General features: G+C 43.1%; 1 protein-coding gene across 1 annotated transcript; it reads left to right on the top strand.

Annotated features, from left to right (window-relative positions):
- The first annotated feature begins 21,302 nt into the window (after positions 1 to 21,302).
- Positions 21,303 to 24,096, top strand: ccn2a (cellular communication network factor 2a). The gene is made up of 5 exons (XM_047573628.1): positions 21,303 to 21,589; positions 21,748 to 21,964; positions 22,079 to 22,330; positions 22,440 to 22,651; positions 22,761 to 24,096. The coding sequence occupies exons 1-5, from the start codon at positions 21,527 to 21,529 to the stop codon at positions 23,055 to 23,057; spliced, it is 1,041 nt and encodes a 346-aa protein (XP_047429584.1). The 5' UTR covers positions 21,303 to 21,526; the 3' UTR covers positions 23,058 to 24,096.
- Positions 24,097 to 24,525: the final 429 nt, after the last annotated feature.

The following is a 24,525-nucleotide window of genomic DNA, read 5'->3' as shown; positions in this document are numbered from 1 at the left end:
TCATAATTAAACAGCTTCATGAGGTTCAAAAGTCATTTATTGGTTTCATAAATAGTAAATAAGACATTTTATCACGCATCAATTCCACGCCACCATATAAACGTTATCAATCCTACACACTGCATCAATGCACACACGATTAAAAGTATAAAAGTCTGGGTAATTAACTTACCTGTTATGGAGCATCCCAGCCTCCATCCACTTGTAGGGAGGCTCCAGAGCTGCAGAGGGCAGCATTCCTCCCAGCAGCCCAGGAATGTAAACTTTACTTTGGAGTCCAGCAGGAGGAATGTAGAGTGTTTGCCACTAAAATGTCTTCTCTGTGGTGCAGGAATATTAAGTGAAAAGTCATAAATAAAGATGAGGTGCAGCTGGCACTGACGGGATGACAACTGGCACTAGAACAGAAAAACTTGCTAGCGGGTTTGGGGTTTTCAGATTTAGAGGCTTCTGTGTATTCTGGTAAATATTGATGTTGTTCTGAGGAGGAAGCAGCTCTCAGGTATGTGACAGGATGTTCCACGCGAAAAGGAAACCGCTGCACTCACCTGCTGTTTCAAAGTTGAAATGCTTAGCTGATGAAAAGCCTCAGGGCACCTGTGCAGAACAGTTTGTGCCTGCTGCAATGAAAAACAAACATATAACTGACATCAAGTAAATGCGCATAGCATATTTCTGAGGCCTCGGAGCTTGTGGTAAATACTTAAAGAACTGCAATAACCAGAGGGCATATGATGTGAAGCCAGTAAACACCACACTGCGTGCTCTTATTTGCCAAAGGTCCTAATCTATTCATACCAGTGGATATCAAAGGGACAAGAATGTTAAAGGATGTACATTTTCACTGTCTATATGTAGGTATGTCATTTACAGAACATAGCACAATTATATTTTATGTTATATATTAAATGTAATACATAATAAATAAATAAAAAATACAAATAAGAACTAACAACCCAAATAATGTTGTGTGTAATGTAGAGCTGAGGGATGAAAGTAATGGAATACATTTACTCGTGTTATACCAACATATTTGTGGGGATTCTTTTTACTTGTCGAGTACTATAAATTTATCTGACCTATTTGTAGTGTTTATCTGAATGTTGGATATATCTATTGCTCTAAAACTGAAATTACTTTTAAAAGTTCTTTCAGTTTTAGTGCAATAACTTGTAAAGGTGGGAGTTCCATCCCACTTTCCATCCCCAGTTCACCACTTTCAATCTGAGTTTGTCAGCTTTGATGAATTACACTTAAAGATGCAGCAATAAATATTTTACATTAAGAACAGTTAAAAAGACCGATTGACTATTTGACATGGGTTGCTCATAGGAGACACCCACATCTTTTTGGGAGCTTTTTTGACTTTTTTTTACTCATTATTTAGATTTTACATTCTGCTACTTCCCTGTTTTGGTTCAACATCAGCTTTGTTTTCACCTGTTTTCATTAAGAGAGCGCTGATGAATTCCAGCGTACCCTTTCCACACAACGACAAACAGCGACTAGCTGGTGAACACAAAAGATCATTTGCGTAAAATGTTATACACTGACGGGAGAAGTAAATAACACTGACCATCTTTGGATAATCCAATATTCTGCTTTGAAACTTTTGTAACTGGCATTCATGTAGATGTTCCTTAAACATGTCACCACTCACTCAGCCCCATAACAATGACGCTCCTTGATGGCAACAGCCATTTCCATCAGGATGCAGCCTGACCCATAATCGAGGAGTTGACCTGGCCTCCAGTATCTTATATGTTGGTTGGAGTGAATACTGAACTTATTCTCCAGCTGGTCAGAAACAGGACTTGAAATGAGTGCTAATGCTGATCCATTTCATGTAGACATGCCTACAAAATATCAACTTTATAGTGGTAATGTGTCAGTTTTATATGCACAGCTTGGTTTGCTGCCCTGATAATGAACTCTGTGCATATTTAAGTATTTATTAAACATGCTGATGACTACACAAACAGTATTCCTTCTTTCCATTAATCAATAGATGGCCCATGACTGTGACTTATAATTTTCCAGTGTAAGGCTGTTTTTATTACTCCTGTTGTAATGCAGTGGAGCTGCTTTATAGCTTAACACTCTTGCTTCTATATCCTAGGATGAAACTTTTTGGAGCTGCAAAATAACTCAGGCCTGTGTTCCACATCTCTGCATAACAGGGATACCATTATATTTTAATGATTATGGGTGGGTTCCAGAGTGAAAAACTGTTCCCAGTTTGCACTCAACAACAAGTCCTAAGCTTTCTCTGATCTCAGTTCTCCTGCACTATGCAGTCAGCTACAGCCATTTCATCCTTAGCCTTTCGGCTTAAATGTTGACCTTTAAACATGAGCTGTATCTTATCTTGGGCCATAACGTTGCATACGGTGCTTATCCCGTAGACACCTCTGATTTAGTGAGTTTACAGGTCAAGTTGACAACACATTCATTCATTTGTAACAAAGGGAAAGTGGAGGAGTCTTTCACCAGCTTCCCCGTTAAACATTTTTTACATCTTGCGTGAGCAAGTTAAATGCCATTCTGGTTTGCTCAGCGCAGATCATCTTCTATATATGTCAGAGACCGTTTGGACAAAGGAATGTATCCAGGAGAAAGAATGCAAGAAGACAAACTACGGTGAACTGGTGTCACACAACAGACGTCATAACCTCCAGCTGCCTCGGCGTTGGTGGGAATGAAAGATGGGCGATGGAAGAGGGAGGAAGGCAGGGCTGCAATTGAGGAATGGATGTGCATCTCCTAGGTGGCCATGTTGTTGCCCTGGAAGGATGTGGGCACTGGTCAGGCCACACGCACATACACACAAACACAGATGCACACTGGCAGCAAGGCCTCCCAAACTCCAGCTCTTGTCATTATTATGCAGCGGTAAGGTTTAACTCCACGGTGGACCATAGGAATTAGAGTCTGGATCAGGACTCTGGTAGGTATTTGACTCTCGGTTTCTATAATGGTGGGTAATAAATTGTGGGTGTATGTCATGGTGGGACTGGAAGAATTTGGCTCTGGGTTAGAAGTTCCTGTTGAACCACAGTTAGAGAATCTGGATGAAGTAGGAAAAACATAGCAGCGGGGCAAGCGAGACTGTCTCCCATCCAAAGTGCATAATTTTAGGTAATAAGGAAACCAAATCCACATCATTTTCTGTTTGTTGTCTTTTCCAGCTGCAAGCTACGTGCACGAACGAGCTCATTTGGCTGTTTAGATTGAGAGCGGACCAGAAAATGTTATTGGAGCATTATGTAACATTTATGGCTAAATATGACAGTTTAAGTCCGGGAAGATTAGCACTCCAAAGCTGTTTACATGCTAGTATCGATGTAAGACTAATCCTATGTTTGCATACACTTTTTTTTTCATCTATCTCATTGCAGTTATCTGACTGGAAATTGTCCAGTCCTGGTCCTGAGCCCTGAGGGAATTATACCTGTTAATCAGCTGCACTGAAAGGTGTTTGACGTCAGCGGAGGGCAAAACTAACAGCACAGGAGTGTGTGCATGGGTGTGTTGGAGCAGGCGGGTTGGGCTGTTTAGGTCAAAGGTTAAGAGGGGGCTGGTGGGTGGGGCACTGGTGGCGGTCGGGTGAAAGGTGCTCGGCAAACACAGCTTGCCGTCACAAACACACCGGATTTGCGAACAGCCACCAGTCTGTGGGAGAGACAGAGGGAGGATGAGTGTCGGAGGGGGGCAGAGGAAGGCAGGGAAGGTAGATGGAAAGCTCAGGAGAGGGGAAGCGCAAAGGAGGGAGGCCCTCGGTTTACTCACAGTGTTGTGATATGTTCGTCATGTTTCCACACCGGGGGGATTCTCAGACTATTTCCGATTCTCTGTCTGGCATTTGCCCCTTGACTGTCAAGATGTAGCTGCAGCTGATTTTAATAGAGCTCAGATGGGATGAACTCTGTATACTAACGATGAGAAGTGAGATTACGCTCAGAAGTGGACTTTGTTGACAAAATTAGTGAGAATTTCTAAGGTAACCTTTGTTCACAGGTTTAATAGAAAATGACTACAGAACGTGTTTATTTTAAAAAAAATCATCATAGTTCATTCATGCAGTTTTGTGCACCTTTTATTAATCTTACTTTAGAGTTCAAGCAGCAGTTCAGCTCAGACAAAGCGACGCAACAAGCAGAACAGGATCAAGAAAGTCTGAGAGCTAAATCCATCCCCATGTTTCTCTTCTGACTGGTTCAATCCGACCCTCAAAGGCACCAAATCTGCCTCCACATCAAACGTTTTCCTTTTAGATCTCAGTATAGACATTTGCTTTTTGCCTCAATTTATCCCAGGAATATTTGCCAAGAACACATGCTTTCTTTCATCAACACCCTACTTCACACGTACAGAGTTACACACATTCATACCTGGCAGCTAACCAGCGCAACCACAGTCTTCTACTGTTGGTCTAGTGGGCAGCTCCACTGGAGCAATTTGGACGTCCAGAAAATTGCTCAAGGGCAATTCTATGGCATTAGCTGGAGGAGAGGGGAGCAGGTCACATTCGCTGCATTTTTCTTGGCAAATCCAAGATCCATCTCAATCTTCTCATCAGCCTGCTTGTCTAAACTTACGGTCTGTACATACTGGAACTGGACCCTTTGTGTAATGACAGACATTAATGAAAAAAATCAGCATTCAGTGAAAGGACTTTTGGAAAGCTTTGGCAGCTAATCCATATAAATATTAATATAGTGGATATAAATATTTAATCTCCGAGAAAAATCTGGATGTTTCTACAGCAGTAGTAAGAACATATGCTACCAGTCATCGGTGACAGTGCTTGTTAAAGTCAGAATTAATTGATCAGTAATTAACAGTCAAGTTTAATTTCCCTCTATGAGGAAGAAAGAAGACCAGGAGGTCACAGCTATGCTTGCCATGCTAAATGCTAATGCCAACATGATTAGCAGTTAAAATGCTTACTATGTTTGCTGTCTTAGTTTAGCATGCTAACATTTGCTGCTAATTAGCATCATACACAAATCAGAGCTGAAGCTGATGGGAATGTCATTAGTTTTGTAGGTATTTTACAAACATTTTACTTAATGCTGTGCTGTATCACATTTATATAGTTCATCTTGAGCATTTTTAAAAGAGAAAAAGTCAGTGTATCAAAAGTCATTAGGATGCATAGTTTGGATGATGAATACTGGCTTTCAACTATAGTTGCTGAGAGTGTTTGGACCAGACTGAGGCTTCTATACCCAAACAGATGTAAGATATCTTAACTGGTTTTCTGTTTGTCATTTCCTCTGATTAAGTTCTGAAGTGACACTTTGACATTACAATTCCAAAACCTTGGCCCAGACGGCATGGGTCGTCATCCTCAGCGGTTTGACTGGGACTCAGTGTTCCAGTCAAGCAGCTCAGAGCTCACCTTCTCATAAGAGCCCTCCCTTCATGCGGATACATGTTGCTCTGCTCAGACCAGTCTGAACTGCCCTTCTCTAGGACACGGCCGCTACAGCATCAAACGATATTTTTAATCAAGTGGTCAAAAGCTATTGCACAAACATTCTAAAGTAGCTTAGGTCAACAGTGTCCCACAGCCTGTTCTGTTAGCTGGAATGCTCCTGTATGCTGCGAACAGGCCTCTCTTTGTGTTTCGGTCCAGCAGCCTCACGCCACAGCGCACCGCTCTGGAATCCTGTTTGTTTTCTTTCAAATTTCTCAACCTAGTTCACTGCGATGTGGAAGCGCAGTGTACCGCGTGTATATGTGCTTACTGTGTTCTAAGGTGTGCATCTGTGTTTGTACCGGTGCTGCAACAGTATGGCTCATTGAGCATGTGCTCATTTTAAGCCAGTGCCAAAGTTCACATGCTTCAAAGTGGAACATACTGCAGAGAGAAAATATATAAACTCTGAGCCTGAGTGTAAATCCAGCCAGACCTGGTGTAGGTTGTTCATGTGAAGAGTAACAGATAAATGCCTACTGGACTGAAATCCGCTTTCCGTGGCCAGCAGGCCTGGTTTTTAATTTCGATTTCAGTCAATGAAGTGCATTTTTTTCCAACAAAAATTTGTTCTCGTAATTTTCTGCGTCTGATTGAAATACCAGTTTTCCTGAAGAAAAGAAAAATGAAGAAACTGAGCTTTACTTTGTTGTTTTGCATTTCTGTACTCCCACGCATCCATTTCCAGCCAATCTACTTATCTGCCCAATAATCTGCAATTATCCACAATACAGAGAGCTCGTTAACACCTTCTCTGCTGACTGGACAAGCGCCTCAGGTCTCCCGTCTCCCATTTTAAGTCCTCCTCCCACTTTATCCTCATTTTCACTGTTGGCTGACCAAACCAGAGGAATTCATTATCCCGGAAACCTTGCAAAACTGCGTGAGCCAAGCGAATCAAGGCTATTCTTCTTTCCTGCAGCTTCCTGACAATGAAACCATTGCAAAACAATTAGCCCCTTACTTATGGCTTACTGATGTTCTCTTGCTACATGAACTGTAACGCCCGTTATCAGGAAACCATGGTATTATCCTGACCAGCTTGGTTGTGACTGCAAAGGGGTCCTTGCTGTAATTATACTATCAGACACATCGCCAACCTGCCTCTAACACTAAATACACTCTCTAATCCTTATTTAGATAACTTTACAAAAGATGAGAGAGCTTGTATTGGCGTGTTTCATTATGAATAATGATATTCTTCTGCATTAATTGTAAATAAGGCAGTCATTTCACCACTTGACTGGTCAGCTCAGTCGTAATTAGATAAACATTATTTCTATATATACTTAAAGAGGTATTTATCCAATATACGGGCTAAAGTCTATACATGCTGAGCAAGCAGGTGTGGTTCAACTTGGACAGGTCACCAGCCTGTCACAGGGTTCGCACATAATTTGTAGACGGACAATCGTTTACATTCACACCAACCAGTCAATTTAGAGTTGGCAATTTACTTCAAGTGCTGAGCGGAGGAAACGTGTGCAGAAAAGGGGAGAGCGCCGCCCAGAAAAAACTCAAGCATAGGCAGTGGTGGCTTGGGTAGTAGAGCCGTGTTTTCTACTAACTGCAAGGTTGGCAGTTCAATACCTAGTCCCTCCACTTGCTTAAGTGTCCATGGGAAGACACTGGACCTGAAGTTGCTGGTAGGTGAGCAGCTTGTATTGGTGTGTGATTTCATTTATGAATGAGAAAGAATGTTGAATACCGCTAAGGCAGATAAGTACAGGCATTTACTTTAGACATACCAACTGGTATTTGTGGATATGTTTTACATGATAATATAAATATAATCTTCAAATGAATGTACTGAAAATGGGGTATTAACGAATGGGTAAAAATACATTGTACATTTTTAATTCTTGTAAGAGGCCTACTGCTCAACCTGGCTGAGTGTTTGTCAAGGTGCTGGAAACGTCAAGTCATCTGACCGCACATGTGAATTTGTGCAGTTGTGTCACACTACTATTTCAAGCTTTCGGCCATAAGACCTTCATCAGAGCATTCACAATACAATGAGCAGGCAGGTTTTTAAAACAGTCAATCCCACTCTGGTCATTAACAGAATGCAATACATCTGTGCACCCTCTGCTGAAAGAAGCCGCACCTTCTGGGAAGTGTAGCTTTAAAGTTCTTGAGGCGCAGGCTACAGTGGCTTGGTGGTTAGCGCTGATGCATCACAGCGAGAAGGTCCGGGTTTGAGTCCAGGTGTGAGAGTGAGTGTCTGTCTATGTGATAGGCTGGCGACCTGTCCAGGGTGTACCCCGCCTTCGCCCGATGCCAGCTGGAATAGGCTCCAGCAACCCCCGTGACCCTAGTGAAGGATTAAGCGGTATAGAAGATGAGATGAGGTCAGGTGCAGGCTATTGGGGTCTACACATGGCCTACAACACAAACAGAAACATTTGAAATGTCAACGTCTCTAATTATCTGTAACTACCGATATATTTTTGTTTGCTTACATATCCATATCAAAAAAATGTCCCTCTTCCATGCAGCCTGACATGTTGAACCACTATGTTTCTGCATTAGACCCAAAACACACAAACCAGTCCCTATCCCTTTTTACACCGAAGTGTCAGCTTGGAGTTGGTGGCATTGTCGTACCTTAGGCCCCATGTAAGTCTTCTTAGACATTGGGATTGGGAGGAATAAAGTACCACTACTTAAAGTAGCAATCTGTTGCTGAGGTTGTTCATTGTTTATATTTCAACTAATTCAAGGAACATAGCAACACATTTGTTCCATATATATGATGGGTGATGCAATGGGCTCATCAGCTCTCTTGTAGCTGATGAGCCCATTATATCGCATTGTGTATCCAAGTGTCCATTTCCCCCCCTGTCATTTAAATATTTCTCACTCACTGATGTGTTTGACTCTGTCTCAAACGTTTTACAACTCTGTTTCCAGTAACCTGAGGAAATGCCTTTTCTGGGCTGTCCCACTAAATGCCACATATAGGCGGCCCCTTCTAATACTGCAGGGTAAGCTGCTCTGAAAAGCACCTTCAAAATACTCTGCAGGGCGGTGTGTCCTCAATGTCCTGCACCTGCATAAACACACCGAGCCAGGAGAGTGGCCCACCGCCCTGCCAGGCACACCAAACCACATGTCCAAAAGGCAGGAGAATAACATACCTGGGAACAGTTACCGTGAGAAGCAAAGGTAACACAGAATACAGTCCACCCCAAAAGTTCGCCTTCGAAAGGCAGGGTAAGTAAGGTACAACCTTCAGTTTACACATGCTTAATGAAAGTCAGTGGGCCACATAAGGTTTAGATTTTTCCAAGCATAGACAAAACATACCCGGTAACACAATACAGAACACTGCTTATGTGTGATATAAAACAAAGAACTAGTAAGAGATTTGTGGCTATCGGTGGAAATAAGGGAAATCAGGAAGGTGGAGAAGACGCAGAGAGGGGAAAAAATGTTAAAAAGTGAAATCAGACTGGGTGAGAACAACAGCTCGGAAACTCCAGGGACAATTAAGCACGGTTAGCGTGTAAAGTGTAAAAGGAAAAATGTGTCGGGACCGGTGAAGGTGAGAAAGTAGCTCCTGAGACAGGCGGTGCATTGACACGGCGCGACAGAACACCTACATGTCAGACGTGCCCTATAAAGACTCTCCTCACCGGGACAAGGCTTCATATTCACACAGCATCACGCGACACCTCGCAGTTGCGTAACTGTCACACCCTTCAATCATTACACTGGAAGTGAGACTTCACAAGGGACCCCAGCCTCAAATTCTGCTTTGCCCTATTGCACGAGAGGCTCAGCTTTAGCCAGCGGGCCTCCAGGTTTATTCACGAAAGACTCTGAATTGTGCAATTTTCAATTAGGAAGTGATTAAGATTTAAGTTTTAGTATTATTTCCTGGGTTTAGAAATATTAATAAATCTGGATAGCAAATACTTGTTGGGACTGAAAAGAAATGATGTCAGAAAGAGAAACATGTGAACAAGCTGTACTCCTGTTACAGACTTCCTATAAATATAAATGATGATGAGTCTCTCCGTAGTCTAAAAAATGCATTACATCAGTTGTTAAAATTTTTTTTGGCTTCCATTGATTTGACAGATACCTGACTTATAGTTCCTCGCGGTGTCATTGCCTCCTTTGGTTCTGCTGCTGATGGATTTATACCTTACCCATGACTGGAAACAGCTGGAGAAATAGCTATGAGCTTACAACTAGTGATGCATGAGACACATTTGGGGGTAACACATATGGACAATGGTGTAGCATTTAAGTAGATTGCGACTTGTAAATATGACAAGTTATAATCCTTAAAGCAGACATTGCAGAAAGATGCTGTCATTGACCTGTCGTTTTGTCAAAAAAGGGAGCTTCATTTATTCTCAAATTATATTTAATTTATTAGCAGACTTGTTTGAAAAGCTTTTTACTAATGTTTACTTTACCCCCGAAGCGCTAGGTCATTTGTTTTAAATTACCACATGACAAAAAAAGAAGAAAAATTGTCACCAGCTGCAAACCAAAAAAAGTATCATCTTAACTCTAGGGCTAAGAGACACTCACGGGATGTTTGAAATACAGAAATGTTCTCTGACCTCATCAACAGGCTGTAGTCTTAATAGGTGCAGCAAAGAAATGCCATTTTCCCTTCCACCCAATAGAAAGCCACAAATTTTGGATTATGTAATTGAACAATGAATTACTAAACACCTTTGAAACGTCTCAACACCAATGCTTCCAAATGTTATGCAACAGAAACGAAACACAACCAATGCTACGTCTATTTCAGACACTGTAATACTAGACAGCCTCTTGGTTATCACATACATACACAGTTCAGGAACTTCCAGGGTGAAGGTGGTGAAGGAGGTGGTGAAAGGCTAATGAATCTATCTCAGGTAGAGGGTTAACTTGGCATAAACACTGGAAAAAGTGAAACAGGCAGACCATGTAAACTCCACACAGAATATACATGAATATTATATCTGCTCTTGGGAAATACAGTGGCTAAATCAGCTGATGATTAGCTAAGCCAACAGCTGTTGGCTGTCGCTTCATATTTTGCATACACACGTTAAAAGAGCAGTAACTATGTCAATTAATTTTCAGCAAGAAGGGCAAATAAATATAATATAATTTCTTCAGACACGCACGCAAAGCACCATCCAGGCTCACAGTCCCCGGGCAGATTTTACTCAGCCCTTATTCACCACCACACTATTTTATAACTTTTGCGTCGGTGCCCTGATTCACTCGTGGGGAGTGGAAAACATGTGTCGAGCTGTCTGTGCTGAGGTAGGAGAAACATGTGAAACCTGGGTTTGTCTGCTGCCGGCCTGACAGCTAGCTGAGTGATAACTCCATCCTGCGTCATCACTTCCTCCTCACTTTACTGAGGAATCCACCTTCCTCTGTTCCAGCTGAGGAATAGTCCGTGTTGTTGTGAAGGGGATGGTGGCCGGGTAATATTTTCCACTGCCAGCTTTCAGTGGGCAGGCACGCTGCAAAGCAAAGAGCACACAGTCAGCACAGAAGTCGGATGGGTTTTTTTTTTCCTTGTTTATCTGCCTTTTTCCTGTGTCACGCTGCCTGCATAATTTGTGCATGAACTCATCACCTGAACTTCCTTCCTGTTTTTTAAATAGCATCTCTGACGAGAAAGCGTCGTTGTCATTTTTGTGAATTGTAGGATTCAGTGAATGCTCTCAGCTCTGACTGAAAAACCATAACAGGCTGCCACAGAAGCTGCTTTTAGCAAAAGGAAGAGAAACAGTGAATAACAACAGACCAGCTGTGACCTTCCAGCTTGTATCCACATAGAGTATCACAGAGGATCTGATTGCCAACAGACCGACAGACAAACAGACAGACACAGGGCGAGGGTGTAGGCTGCAGTCTGACCTTGCAGCTCGCAGACATATGGGGAGAGGCCTTTTCGTTCCAGGCGCACAGACAGACAGGGAGGGGTCCCGTTAGCCACTGTGCAGAAACTGCATATCTGGAAACAATTAGCGCAGATGGGAACCCTGGCCAGACCGTTTCTATAAGGCACGGCACAATCCTGACGAGAGGTTACTGGGAACAGTTTGCTCTCTTTTGTTCACCAAAAACAGCCGGTTCATTAGCCCGACACTACATCACCATTTTATATTCCTTAATTTCGGCGAGAGCACATTTGTGTTTGCACCGACAGCTTAGCAAAAGGGAAAGGCCTTGAAAAGCAATATTTTCACAGCCTTTCATGAAATGCAGCTAGCGTTTCACCTTTTGTCCATTTACACTGGTCATGTGCAAACTGTGTTCCCTACTGCAGCATTCAGCGCTAATAACTCCGGCAAAGGACAAATCTATTGTTGACTTTGAATGTTCTTTCACTCTAGACACCTCACAGACGAATTCATTTTTTTTCCATCAGTGCCAGAGGGCTTGACCAGGTTTCACTGGTGAAGCCAAAAGCGCAGCAGTGATGAGAGGCACTCATCACACGCTTCCCTAATAAAAATGTTTGTGGCTGAAAGATTGTTGAAAGAGTTTTTTTTTAGTGCCAGGATAGGAAGCAGAATCTCTGGGTTGGTTTCATATTTAAACCACACTAAATGCTCTGTACTTTCTGAATTTGACTCATACAGTGTTACTACTATGCTACGTTACGTAAGGACTTGGGACAGTGTGCAAAGAAACACAGGATAAAGCATCTAGAGGCCAGTGCCCTGACAGCTTCTTATTCAACACCTTAACCTGGCAGATAAATGTCTCCTCAACGGGGTCCTCTGCCAATTTTGCAGACAAGGTCAGCTTTCATGGTCACTTCCTTCCAGCTTTAGAAAAGTCATTATTCGATGATTCTCCGTTTAGGATGTGTCAGTATAACCAGAGTGATGATGTCAGGGTTTTCTCAGAGTCTGCAAACTGATAACAGAAACCTGCCCACGACACAAGCCGGGGCAGTGAAGTCACACAGGCGTGGCCGCTGACTAGGCAAGGAGGGTCTAACAAAAATATATATTTTGTATTATGGGAAACATAGGATCAGCACTTTTGAAGCTTGAACCAAAATCTGCTGTATGCAAGGAGTGCAAAAGTAATTTGATTGTGCACCGTACGTCTTTACCATGAAGAGGTGTACACACACAGAAAGAGACAACCAGCGATGTTACGTCATTGGGCGCCAAGGGTCAACGTAATTGAAGCAACACCCAATAATACAGAGGGAACCAGTGATACAGTTGGTCGACAAATGACACAAACAAATGATTTTAGCGCAGGGAAACACTTTGGTTCCTTTCGGGCGAACTGATTGCACTGATTGTCGGTTTGGAACCGAGATGGAGCAGAGGAATTACTGACGATACATTATTTTAAAAACAGAGCATTGATGGCAAGAAGAACAACCTCTGTCCATTCACTAGCAACATTATCATGTTGTGCTTGTTTCACTTGGAAACATTTTGGTTGGGAAGTTACCTAGGCGACTAAGTGTCAGCCATAAAGTGATCTATGCGTACGTTGATGAAATGTCCATCTGCTAGCCGTGCTGGAGCCGCTTGGTCTGATTCGCAGTTTGTTTCTGCAATCTCTGTAGAAGAGGGGATTTGAGGGAAAAATACTGGACAAATGACTGGATGAGGTCAATGTGATAAGATCCAAACTGGGAACTGCAACAATTAGTCAGTTAATCAAAACAAGAACAGAGTGGCGACGTCTATATTTTTGTAATCGTCATTCAGTTTCCTTGTCTGAATGAGTAATTGAATACTTAGATTTGGGACTATTTCAACGGCGAATGGGTACACTGCCCCGACATGTAGATGCACACTTCAGTGTTTTAATGCTAAATGATGAAGTGATTCACTGAGGACATAATCAGCAAATTAACAGTGGTTGGTTGCAACAGCTTCTGAATGAATCTTTTTATGAAGAGGCAACTTGGGACCTCACATTTATCTGTGTTGACTACAGTTGGAGGTAAAGCTTTGAGGGAATAACCTCTAAATGAGTAACGTTTTATAAGAAGTTTCCGATCTATTCGTGTATTAGATAAATACGCAGTTGCAAACAGGTAACCTTGTAAAAAAAAAAAAAAAAAAAATGGTGTGTTTGATTGAGTTGCAGTAAATGGAGTTTTGTGTTACTGGCAGTGCTGCGCTAAATAATCTGAAACTAGTCAACAAGCTCTATAGCACGCACACTCTTTTTCTAACAGTAAACAAACAAACTGTAAAAGCAACCACTAACCTTCATATGAATCTGTATGCCAGCACAGCTCCCCCCACTGACAGCCAGTAAATAACCATCCAGTAAAACAGACACTAAGCACACACACACTCTGAAAACCAGTTTGACATCTCGGGCGCTCCCACTCGCATGAATTTAAATGAAAGTCTAATGAGAGAAAAACACGCCGCTCGTTTGATGTTGAGGAATGTTAAGGTAACATCTTGACCTGCATTGCTGCACATCACCGGGCGAAACACCTGTCGGGGGAAGCAGAAAGCCACAAAGCTAAATGTCTGCTTTTTTCTCTGCTTGAAGGAACATTTACATTGGCAGCGAATGAGACAAAGCAGCAGCGTGTGATTAAAGCCAATGTTTTTATTCAAGGCTTTTACAGGAAGCTAATTAGCTGAGGTATGCAGTCGTGTGCCAAGCTAATAGGGGGAAACTGACGCTCCTGCAGGGAAGGGCCTCAGAAAGCTACACAGAATATGTATTTACATTCACAGCTGCATCTGTGAGAGACGTTCAATTTAAGCTATTCACAGCAGATGTATTTATGTGTTTTCAAACTGACAGGTTGAAAAAAAAAGCTAGGATGTGGTCAAGATGAATACGTTCACGAACACTGAGAGTCCTTTTGTCAGTGCATAATAAAAGTCACTTTGAATTTAAATAAACTGAAGAAGCCACTTGAAAGGTGAAATGTCTTCTAGAAAATTCTTCTATCTTCCTATGTTTTTGGATAGGCCGTACCCTGAATGACTCGCAGACATGTGGCCAACATCCTTGCGCACTTCCACTCAATGCATCACCTCCTGCTGTTGGTGAACAATACTGAACGTGTTACGTTCGCACAGTCCAAACCACAGGAATGCAACCAAAAATAAAAACGTCTCTTGACCGTAGTTGCTGCTGCTGTGCAGACGGCTGGCCTCGTCAAAAACTCACCCATCACCTTGCACAGCAGCTTCAACTCTAAATGCTGCAACGTGATTGGTTGTGGGTCATAGTTTTTCTATTATATGGAAAAATCAGTTGTTGTGTAATTTCCTTTTCGTCTTCCTTTTTAAATTTCCTTCTTGGTGGCGGCTGACAGGATTCTCGTACGTTCATTACGTAAGGGGATAGAGTAGCCAGTTAGCCTAGCTTAGCATAGACTGGAAGGCAGCTGGGGGAAACGGAAAATTATTTTTGTGGTGTAAAGAATGAGGCATGTGAAATATCAAAATGCTGTTTTACTTTTTATTTCCATCTCCTTCTGCGGTTGAACTCCTCACTGACCTCTGAGCAAGAAACAAACAAAAAAAGCCTTTAATTGGACCACTCCTTTAAATGAAGATCATCAACTTGAATGGGCTCCTGTTAAATGCACCTATTGTAGCCGGGGCGATGTGTGTGGCCGAACCTGCGCTATATTTAGGAACCATCTGTTAAGTGCAGACCATCTTTAGGGTCAAAGACACTTCATGACCCTGAGAGTTCACTGGGCTATTTGCTGCAGGGCATCTTCAGATTTGAAAAGATGCTCTTGATTGATGCCGATGACTTCACGGCGATCGGGAGGGGCTGAGGTTGGGCAGCCAAAACTCTGCTCGGTTTCATCTGACCATCACGGTTCAGCGTGAACAAAGCACTGAGCCGGACACGATGTCTAAGATTAGAAACCCCACCCCGACCTCCAACTGAGAGGTCACAGAGACGGAACAGAGGCCGTCCCGGACCCACATGTAAGTTGTGTTTAGATGAAGACCACCTGACTTCCAGATCCATGTGTGTGGCAGTAAATCTACAGTTGAGATGAGTTTCTGTTGTTTGTTGAAAGAGTCCCGGTCCAGAAATTCTCATCAGTGTCTCTAGTCTAAACAATATCTGCAACACAGGATTTAAATAGTCAGTTTCCACCTTCCCTCTCTCTGCCTTTAACATTTCAGCCATGCATCTGTTCCGCTCGTTATACCCGTACAAATATTCCCAGGCACCCAGTCTATTGCGACTTTCCACCTGTGAGCTTCTTTTACAGCCGGTCAAAAATGCTTTGTTCAGAGGAGATGAAAGTGATATACCTTCCTGTTTTCTTCTAACTCAGTGATTTATGAGAAAATTTGACCAAAAATGTAATCCACCTTTCAACTACGGCCCTCTGGCAGCGAACAGTGAGCTTATTATACCTCGGCCCATTACCCCGAGTAATCTTAAACCCAACTATTTTGTGCAGGCTGTGCCTGAAAAAGATTGGGTCTCATGCATGTTTCCAGGCTGAACATTTTCCACCACTCTGGGCTTTAAATAGACACAGTTTCCATCTTGACAGTTCATCTGCCCACCAACCCCATTGTTAAATCTGAACAAATCATCCCAGGCTCCAGATCCATTATTAGTTTCCACAGCTTGTCTCTTCATAGACAGGCTTCAAAAAGTTTCCATCAGTTTCCAACTCTTTCATCTGTCAGTAATTGACCCGTCCCTTCTCCATTGTTAAATGGCAACAGATCGCCATCCAATACATTTAAAAATGTTCCCCTTGAGTGTTTTTGCAGACGGGCTCCAAACTGTAGACGGAGGCAGCAATTTACTTTCCCAACACATCTCCATTAGCCTGATTGCTCTGTTGATGAAGCACTCATACAGCAGATGACACAGGAATGTTGAGCACTTATTCAACTGTCTTGGCAGTGTTGTTCCCTTCGTCCTGCATTCCTTATTAGTGGGCGTACGCGCAGAAAAATGTGCACTGCGCTTACTGGAAGACACTTCAGATGTCTGAGATCTTAATAAATGACAAAGTAAGAGTATTTTCTCTCCTGTTTGCAGCCATGTTGTGTTCAGCTTTTCCACTCTCGCTGCCTCTCAGCGGGCAGCCAAAAGAGTTCAAAGGGGCAGAAATATGCAGGCAGGAAAATCATTTTGAGATCCTGGTTTCGTGTTCAGTTTATACAGTGGTATATACGTAGATGGTCTGTTTGAAGGCAAAAGACATGGAACATTCCTCAAATAGTCTGCCAGCTACCACTAATGGAATTCAGTTTAACGGACAGCTGAGTGCAGGTAAGACAAGTGAAGCTTGAAATACGGACCCAGTTTGAGAAAAACACACTGGGTTTGCATTCAAATATACATATACATATATACATATATACATATATACATATACAAACCATAAAGTAGATTGACATCAATAGATTTAAACATTCCTTTATGTAGGATTTAATGCAGGACTGTCGTAGTGACTGCATTAGTATTTACTGGGTGTTCCTAATAAACTCTGAACAGCGTGCACAAATAAAGTCCACTAAGTACTTTTGCATGCCTTGGACAAATGCATCCACAAACCTCACACACTTTTTTCTTATGGAAAGTACACAAAAGTTAACGAAAGACAGACGATTTTAGAAGCACTGCGTGTACCAAAAACGTCCACAGCAAAATTATAGTCTGACCTAGTGTGGAACAAAAATGCAACCTCAGAACAGAATGTTTGGTGCGACTTTTAATTTCGCTGTTCCTCCAGAGCACTAGGAAGGTATGACTGCAGCCGCGCTGAATGCGGGCAGTGTGCGGGAACCACGGAAACTGTGAGAAGATGGCCGGCGGCGCACAGAGGCCTGCTCTGTGACGTCGGTGTCGGGTGTGACATCATCAGCCGTGGTGTGATGGAAACGCATGCACACATGAGGTGTTTAAGAAAACTGGCAATAATTTCTCCTTTCAGTGCCTGGAGCAGATGAGGGAAGCGTTGTCACCAGGAGCTGACGCAGGCCTATAAAAATGTGGCCTGGTCAGACACCGAGTCTGTCATCGCCCGCACGGCTGACACGATTTCTGCGGCCTTGTGATGTCACACAGTAGCTATTAAAGCGGGCGCTAACGTAACGAGGCTATAACTGGCAGACGGCAAGTTGCATAAATCTGGACCAGGATAGGAAGCAGACCTTGACCTGGAATTGCTGTTCAAATCACATGACCTTAGATGTGACCTAAGAACTAAATCAGGAACATCTGTTGGTGTGGCTATATTCGTTTAAATAACAGTAAAGTCCATCATTTCCACCTTTAAATATAGTGTTATCTGTGTGACTGAGGCTCTGTCAACAGTAGGACAACTCCTGACCCTGAAGGGGTTACAGTATGTGTCACTAAGTGTTGATAAAAGTTTGGAAAACGAATTCACTGACATTTGAATCACATACAGGAATCAAGGAGTGTCATTTTCCTATTTGTTTTTCCTCATTTTCCTCTTATGAAATGAAAGTGCCTAATCAAAGGACCCGCCCTCCCCCCACAGAAAAACCCAACAGGGTAGGTGCGTTGTAGCATCTTTCAGCTCAGTGTTTTGGTTTTCTGGCCTCTAAATGAACCGCTTTGGTTCAGTCTCTCCGCTCGCGTTCGGCTGCGCCAGAAAGATGCTTTCATCCCAGAAAGTTTGGAAAAACACACAACAATCCCAGCGCCATATGGCAGACAGACACAAAAGACAAAGCAAACAAGCTGGGGAACACAGCGGAGAGTTACATAACCAAAGAGCCGTTTATGTGTATACAGTATGTGGGATGCGTAAAGGCGCATGTTTGTTTCCTACAAAATCCTGTTTAAAGGTCACAACGTAGACTTAATACACCGAACAATACGTTTTCCAGTGTGTAAAAGCGGTTTAAGGTCAGACAGATATGTTTTACGGCACCACTGCCAAAAAGTACAAAGCTGCGCAGACTCCCCTGACATTGTATCACCACAGTTCCATTACTGATTTTAACCCACAGCAACTGTCTTAGACAAATATCTCGGTCTATACTTAGCCTTGACATATCTGAGCCTACCACACACAGAGCCATATGTTTCCTTTGGCCTCCACAGTCATCGCGTCCACACATCCAGATCTGCAAAACAGTGGGTACGCAGCCAGACAAGCCTGCTGATACTCGGCACAGGAAACCCTGAGGCTCACAGGCCAAGCTCAGCGAACATTCACTCAGCAGCAAAACAAACATTACCATAACAACAGCCAGACAAACATCTTAAATTACAGTAGGACATTTAAAATCTTTCAGTATTCACTTGCAGACTCCTTTGTCGCAGTCGATCAGATGCAAAGCACTGATAAACCGCCGAGGCTGTTTTGTGTGACTGATAACATTTGATGCATTGTGGTGGCTAAAAGATATCAAAATGTGTCATCGATGGCACATTGTGTTAAACTACTCAAAGCACGCCAACTCCCCCAGGGTTTGCCTTTATCTTTCCATGAAATTCGCCAGAACCACGCAAAAAATTTCCTGAGATGTAAAGAAAATGACTTTATAAACAGCCCGACTGAAATTAGACTGCTCTGCGTGTCAGATAACAATGTCTGAGGGTTGTTTTGCAGTGTGGCAGGAGCACGTTCCTCCATCAAGCTGTTTCCTTTAGATATCCTGGAACTCGCGTTTGGGTGCTGAGGCTGTAACGACTGACAACACACACACTCACACACTCTCCCTGGTCTGTTTTGACAGACACACGCTACACTTTCACTCACGTCTGTGGTCAGATGGTCTAGTGGGACTCCCTACTGTACTGACCCAGCATACAGAGAGAACATATCCTTATTAGGAAAAGAGTAGACGCCCTAATATGGGGAAGCTTCCTCTGTAGTAAGAGCCCAGTCTGCTGGCTTCTAACTCACATTCCTTCTGCTCCAGGTTTCTCTGGGAGTTTTTCATTTCCGATTCGCTGGCTGGAGAAGGAGCAGGGCCGCCTTTCATAAGAGTCTAGCCTGGTGTGTGATCCCTTTTTTTTTTTTCTTTTTTTCTGTTTTTGAAAAAATACACAAACCTCCGTCTAGCCTTTTTCCTGCAATCCTCCCCTTTGGGGTTTGATGTAGTAAAATAAGCCTGGCTTGGGACAGGGCACACCTGGCCTTTCAAGTTCGTCACAGACTAAACCTCATTAGGCAGGTGAGGAGTCAGAGAGCATGTAGGCTTTGTTCCTGTCATATCTGCACACCTTCATGGGTCGGCACCTTTCACTGAAGTCCGCCCAGGATTTTTAATCATTATTTATCCTGACTAAGATCCGGCAGGGTCAAAATGTCCAGTCAAATGTGAAATGAAAACCCCCCCGTCTACATTTTCAACAGAATCCTCTGAAAAATGTAAGAAAAGCTGCCCAGTGCTAAAAAATCGACAAACATCCATTTCGGGAAGTACCCCAGAGACGTGAACATTAGCCCTTGTTCCTTTAATAACTTGTCCTGCATTCCTTGGCTGGGCTGATTATCCAGCTCAGGTAACACAGGCTGACTGACTACCTGAATCATCTTTTAGTACTGAACAGCACATTTCTTCTGACACATGTATGCATTTTATACACAGTTTGTTGAACATTGACTGTCAGGGACTTTGATGATTAGTTTAAAATCTTAATTAAACTAGATTGTACTGATGCTAAAATTAGTCTGTAGTCTGACTGGATGTTAACCATAGTATAGTATTTATATTTTTTATTTTATAATTGCAACTTTGTACTTAAGTGTTTTGCATTTTTAGTAAAACAGACTTGTGCATCATTACTCATGTTTTTGTTGTTGTTGTTGTTGTTGTTGTTGTAGCATGTGAGGACCCCTCAGATTTATCTTGTGTCCCTTTGGAGGGGACTTGCACCCTAGGTTGGGGCACTATACACATTAATAATCTAATACAGTGATATGTTGATGAATATATCAGTCATTAAGGATAATTTACTTTAACAATTTCAAGTACATTTATATTTACTATAATGTGTTTTTTAACACTTGTGTTTTTTTTTTAATATAACAGTAATGCTACTGTTACTGTTTGTTTGCTAATCGAATCTGCATTTAAATTAAGTTCAAAGTCACAAAGGCAATAAATAATAATCGTGCCCTTAATGCGTTTGAATGAGCGACACACCAACCTGCGTTTCAGCCACTGATGTCAGAGCACAAAAATGCAAGTGCAGCGTGCAAGACGTAACCGTAGGAGTACAGAAGACAAAGTTACAAGACAGCAGCGCTAGATCGAGCACCTTGACAGATAACTTTCCTTTCCCAGATCACGGGCTGTTAATTTACTAAAGCGCAGGGTGTTTGTGCGGCTTTGAAGCCATCGCTGAGGCATGCTGTTGTGGGCTTAAAGTCTTAACCGCCAGTTACACATCAATCAGTTGATTTAATCGCGGCATGTTTTTGCATTTTTATGAGCTTCTGCCTGTTGTTTTTAGCTGCTCCTCATGTAAACGTCTGCGTGGGTTTGCTTTTGAACTGCGCCGACTTTTCCCTTTTCTTTTCTTCTTCTTCTTCTTCTTTTTTTTTAATTAATATTTATAGGTACGGCTGTCTGTTTGTGAAGTCAGTCTTCAGGAATTCCCAGTGTGGGGTCCCAGGCCTCTAACCAGACTTAACCTCCTATTCCAGATGAAAGCTGCTCTGAGAGGGATGGTGTTGTTTGGCCGAGCAGCAGAGCCTTGCCTTCAGACGGCAGGAATGTGGGATGTCTGGAGTGGGGGTCAGGAAGCGAGGAAAGAATGCCAAGTATGTCCATGTTTGTCCAGGGCTGGCTCTCCATTCAGCCCCCAGTGACGTGCTGCGAGGGCCAGCGAGTATAAAGGGAGCTCGAGTCTGCAGTCAGAACTCAGATCAACTCCTCTACCGAAGCTAAACTCTAGCTTTCACCAAGAAAGAAACACAACTGTGACCGGAGCGGCTGTTTGAAACTTCACAAGGCAAACGAGACAAGAGATCAACTTGATCAGAGAAGACTCTCGCCCTCGAACTCTGAGACTAAAGGAAGATTTTTCTCTGCAAAGCTTTTTGGAAGAAACTAAAGTTATAACTAAGAGGAAGAAAAGATGTCTGCTGGAATGAAGAAAACGATTGTGCTGCCTCTGCTGTGCATCATGCTCTCTTACATGGTAAGCAAACTTTACTTTTGTGTCGCTGAAGGTTTCAGTTCATCTGTAATTGTGTAAAGTTTTAACCTTAAAAGACGTGTTCTCAGTGTGCTGGATCTGCGGCTATGATGAACAATGTGGGCATGGTATTTACCGGAGCATGTGTCTGTGTTTCTCAGGCTGCTGGCCAGGAGTGCAGTGGCCAGTGTTCGTGCCCTGCCACCCCTCCTCAGTGCCCACCAGGAGATAGCCTGGTGCTGGACGGCTGTAACTGCTGCAGGGTCTGTGCCAAACAGATGGGAGAGCTCTGCACTGAGAAGGATGTCTGTGACCCACACAAAGGCCTGTACTGTGACTTCGGAGCCCCCAACAACAGACGCATAGGAGTGTGCACAGGTGAGTCCCCCCAGACAGCTTCTCTGACAGCTTGCCGCACATCCCTGCAGACTAAAATGCCCTCGCAGTGTGAATCAAATCGTGACCTCTCCCCTTGCAATTTTTGTCTCGCAGCTCGAGAGGGAGCCACCTGTGTGTTTAACGGCATGGTGTACAAGAGCGGGGAGACCTTCCAGAGCAGCTGCAAGTACCAGTGTACCTGTCTGGACGGAGCCGTGGGCTGCGTGCCCCTTTGCTCCATGGACATCCGGCTGCCCAGCCCAGACTGCCCCATGCCGAGACGCGTCAAGGTGCCAGGAAAGTGCTGCGAGGAGTGGGTGTGTGGATATCCAGAAAGAAACAGCTTCGTGGGCTCCGCTTTGGCCGGTAAGCGAATTTCATCGGTGTCATACGGTAGATTTAAAGCAGACCACAGTTTAACAGTTACATGCAGTAATCAGTCTTTCTAACCCAGTGTTTCCTCCCGTGTTTACAGCATACAGAGAGGAGGAGACCTATGGCCCAGATCCTTCTTTGATGAGGGAGAACTGCCTGGTTCAGACTACTGAATGGAGCGCCTGCTCTAAGACCTGCGGCCTTGGGATTTCCACCAGGGTCACCAACGATAACCGCGAATGCCGCCTAGAGAAACAGACCCGGTTGTGCATGGTGCGACCATGTGAGTCCCAGCTGGAGCAAAGCATCAGGGTGAGTTCTAGTTAAACAGCACTACTCTCATGATCTCTGCCGATACAATATGAGAACACGTTTGCTGAAGAATGCCTGCTGACGTTGCTCTTCTTGTGCTTTCCTGCAGAAAGGGAAAAAGTGCATCCGCACTCCCAGACTGTCCAAGCCCATGAAGTTTGAGATCTCCGGCTGCACCACCACCAAGTCCTACAGGCCCAAGTTCTGCGGCGTCTGCCTGGATGGCCGCTGCTGCACCCCCCACAGGACCACCACCCTGCCCATGGAGTTCAAATGCCCCGATGGACAATTCATGAAGAAGCACATGATGTTCATCAAGTCCTGCGCCTGCCACCACAACTGCCCCGGGGAGAACGACATCTTTGAGTCCATGTATTACAAGAAGATGATGGGAGACATGGCATGAGCCACTGAAAGACACTTAGAGCTTTTAACTTGAAAACAAACAGAACTCCATCTCATTTTGCAGCTCAGTATATATGTCCTTAACATTTTATCTCGTCATTTTCTCATTGTAAAAGTAGTCCAGACACTTATCTTAGTGTCTGTGTGTTTTGCATGGCTGGTGCACGTCAGCCACATAGACTCAGACAGAGGGTTGCTTAGCAGCTCCAAGACTCCTGCACTATAACTCCTTATTTTCTTTTTTAACTTTTATTTTTTTATGACGAACCTGCTGTCAGGTTTCCGCCCATATCCCTTGAAATCGTTTTAACAAAACCGTCCATTTTACTGTAACCATTTCTATACCTTATCTAGACCTTGACCTCCTCTTTAAGTGAGGTGTCTAATGAGTCCCCCAACCCCCCCGAGTCCAAGACCAGACCTGCAAACTCTAAGCAGCTGTATAGGGAGCACGCAGACCACAGCAAGCCAGTGTTCCCCTGTCCAAACAGGTCTGAATGTGTCCTTGTGTGTGCATGTGAGTGTGTGTGTTTGATAGTGCAGACCTAAATGTCAGCCTTATGTGTGTGTGTGTGTGCTAGGTCCACTCTGCTTACAGAGTGGAGGAAAGGTCAAAGTTTCCGCCCAACAACGAGCAGCATGCTGAGTTTAGGGTTAGATAAGGAACACAGTGGGCTTTGCCACGGCACTGAGAAAAGAAGAAAAAAAAAAAAAACAAGTGTTGACTATTACTGATTCAGGTCAGATGGAAGAAACCGAGCATCTATAGGTACAAAGTGTCTATTCTGTACAAAAATAGAAGACTGGAAGAATTGCAATTTCATTCCTTTTTTATTGTTGATGTGTAAATTGTGTATATTTTTGTACAGTTTAAGTTAATTTAAAAAAAGCCAAATTTGTTCTGTGCTTCAAAATGTATCAATAGTGTTTTGTTTTTTTCTTGTCAGCAGTATTTTGTACTATTTTATTGAGAAGTGTGACAAAAATGTTACATGTTTCACTTTGTAGCTGGAAATAAAATCTTATATTTTTATACAAAACTTGAGTTCTCCACTGGTCCTCTCTTCAGTTTTGACTCATACATGATGTTATCTAACTGAGATTTAGTTCCTCACATGACATTTGAAAGCACATTTAACAGAGACACGAATCACAAGCTAGCTCACTGTCCAATTTTAACTTTCAACATCTCAAATGGGGCAAATAGTACTTAATCATGAAATCAAATATCTCTGACAGTCACTATATCAGACCTGCAACTGAAGTGGATAAAAATGAGCTAATCATAAAGGACATGTCTCCATATTTATGCTATAAACTGTGATGACAAACACAGTGTGTTCCACAGGTTATTTATAACATACATGTTTGTGACTGTTGACTACACTCATCAGGACGCAGGTAACTGCTGCAATGCTCTGCAAGAAAACCACGTGTTCATATGCAACTAGAATAACAGAGAACTGGAG

Source organism: Mugil cephalus, chromosome 21 (genome assembly GCF_022458985.1).
Source record: "Mugil cephalus isolate CIBA_MC_2020 chromosome 21, CIBA_Mcephalus_1.1, whole genome shotgun sequence".
Taxonomy (NCBI): domain Eukaryota; kingdom Metazoa; phylum Chordata; class Actinopteri; order Mugiliformes; family Mugilidae; genus Mugil; species Mugil cephalus.
The sequence above is the reverse complement of the archived record's forward strand: the minus strand, read 5'-3'. Positions and strand labels throughout refer to the sequence as shown.

Excerpts from the sequence above, each read along its gene's own strand:
- ccn2a (XM_047573628.1), top strand. The coding sequence starts at position 21,527 with ATGTCTGCTGGAATGAAGAAAACGATTGTGCTGCCTCTGCTGTGCATC. Across the intron at positions 21,590-21,747 it reads GCATCATGCTCTCTTACATG|GCTGCTGGCCAGGAGTGCAG; the intron begins GTAAGCAAACTT and ends TGTGTTTCTCAG. Across the intron at positions 21,965-22,078 it reads ACGCATAGGAGTGTGCACAG|CTCGAGAGGGAGCCACCTGT; the intron begins GTGAGTCCCCCC and ends TTTGTCTCGCAG.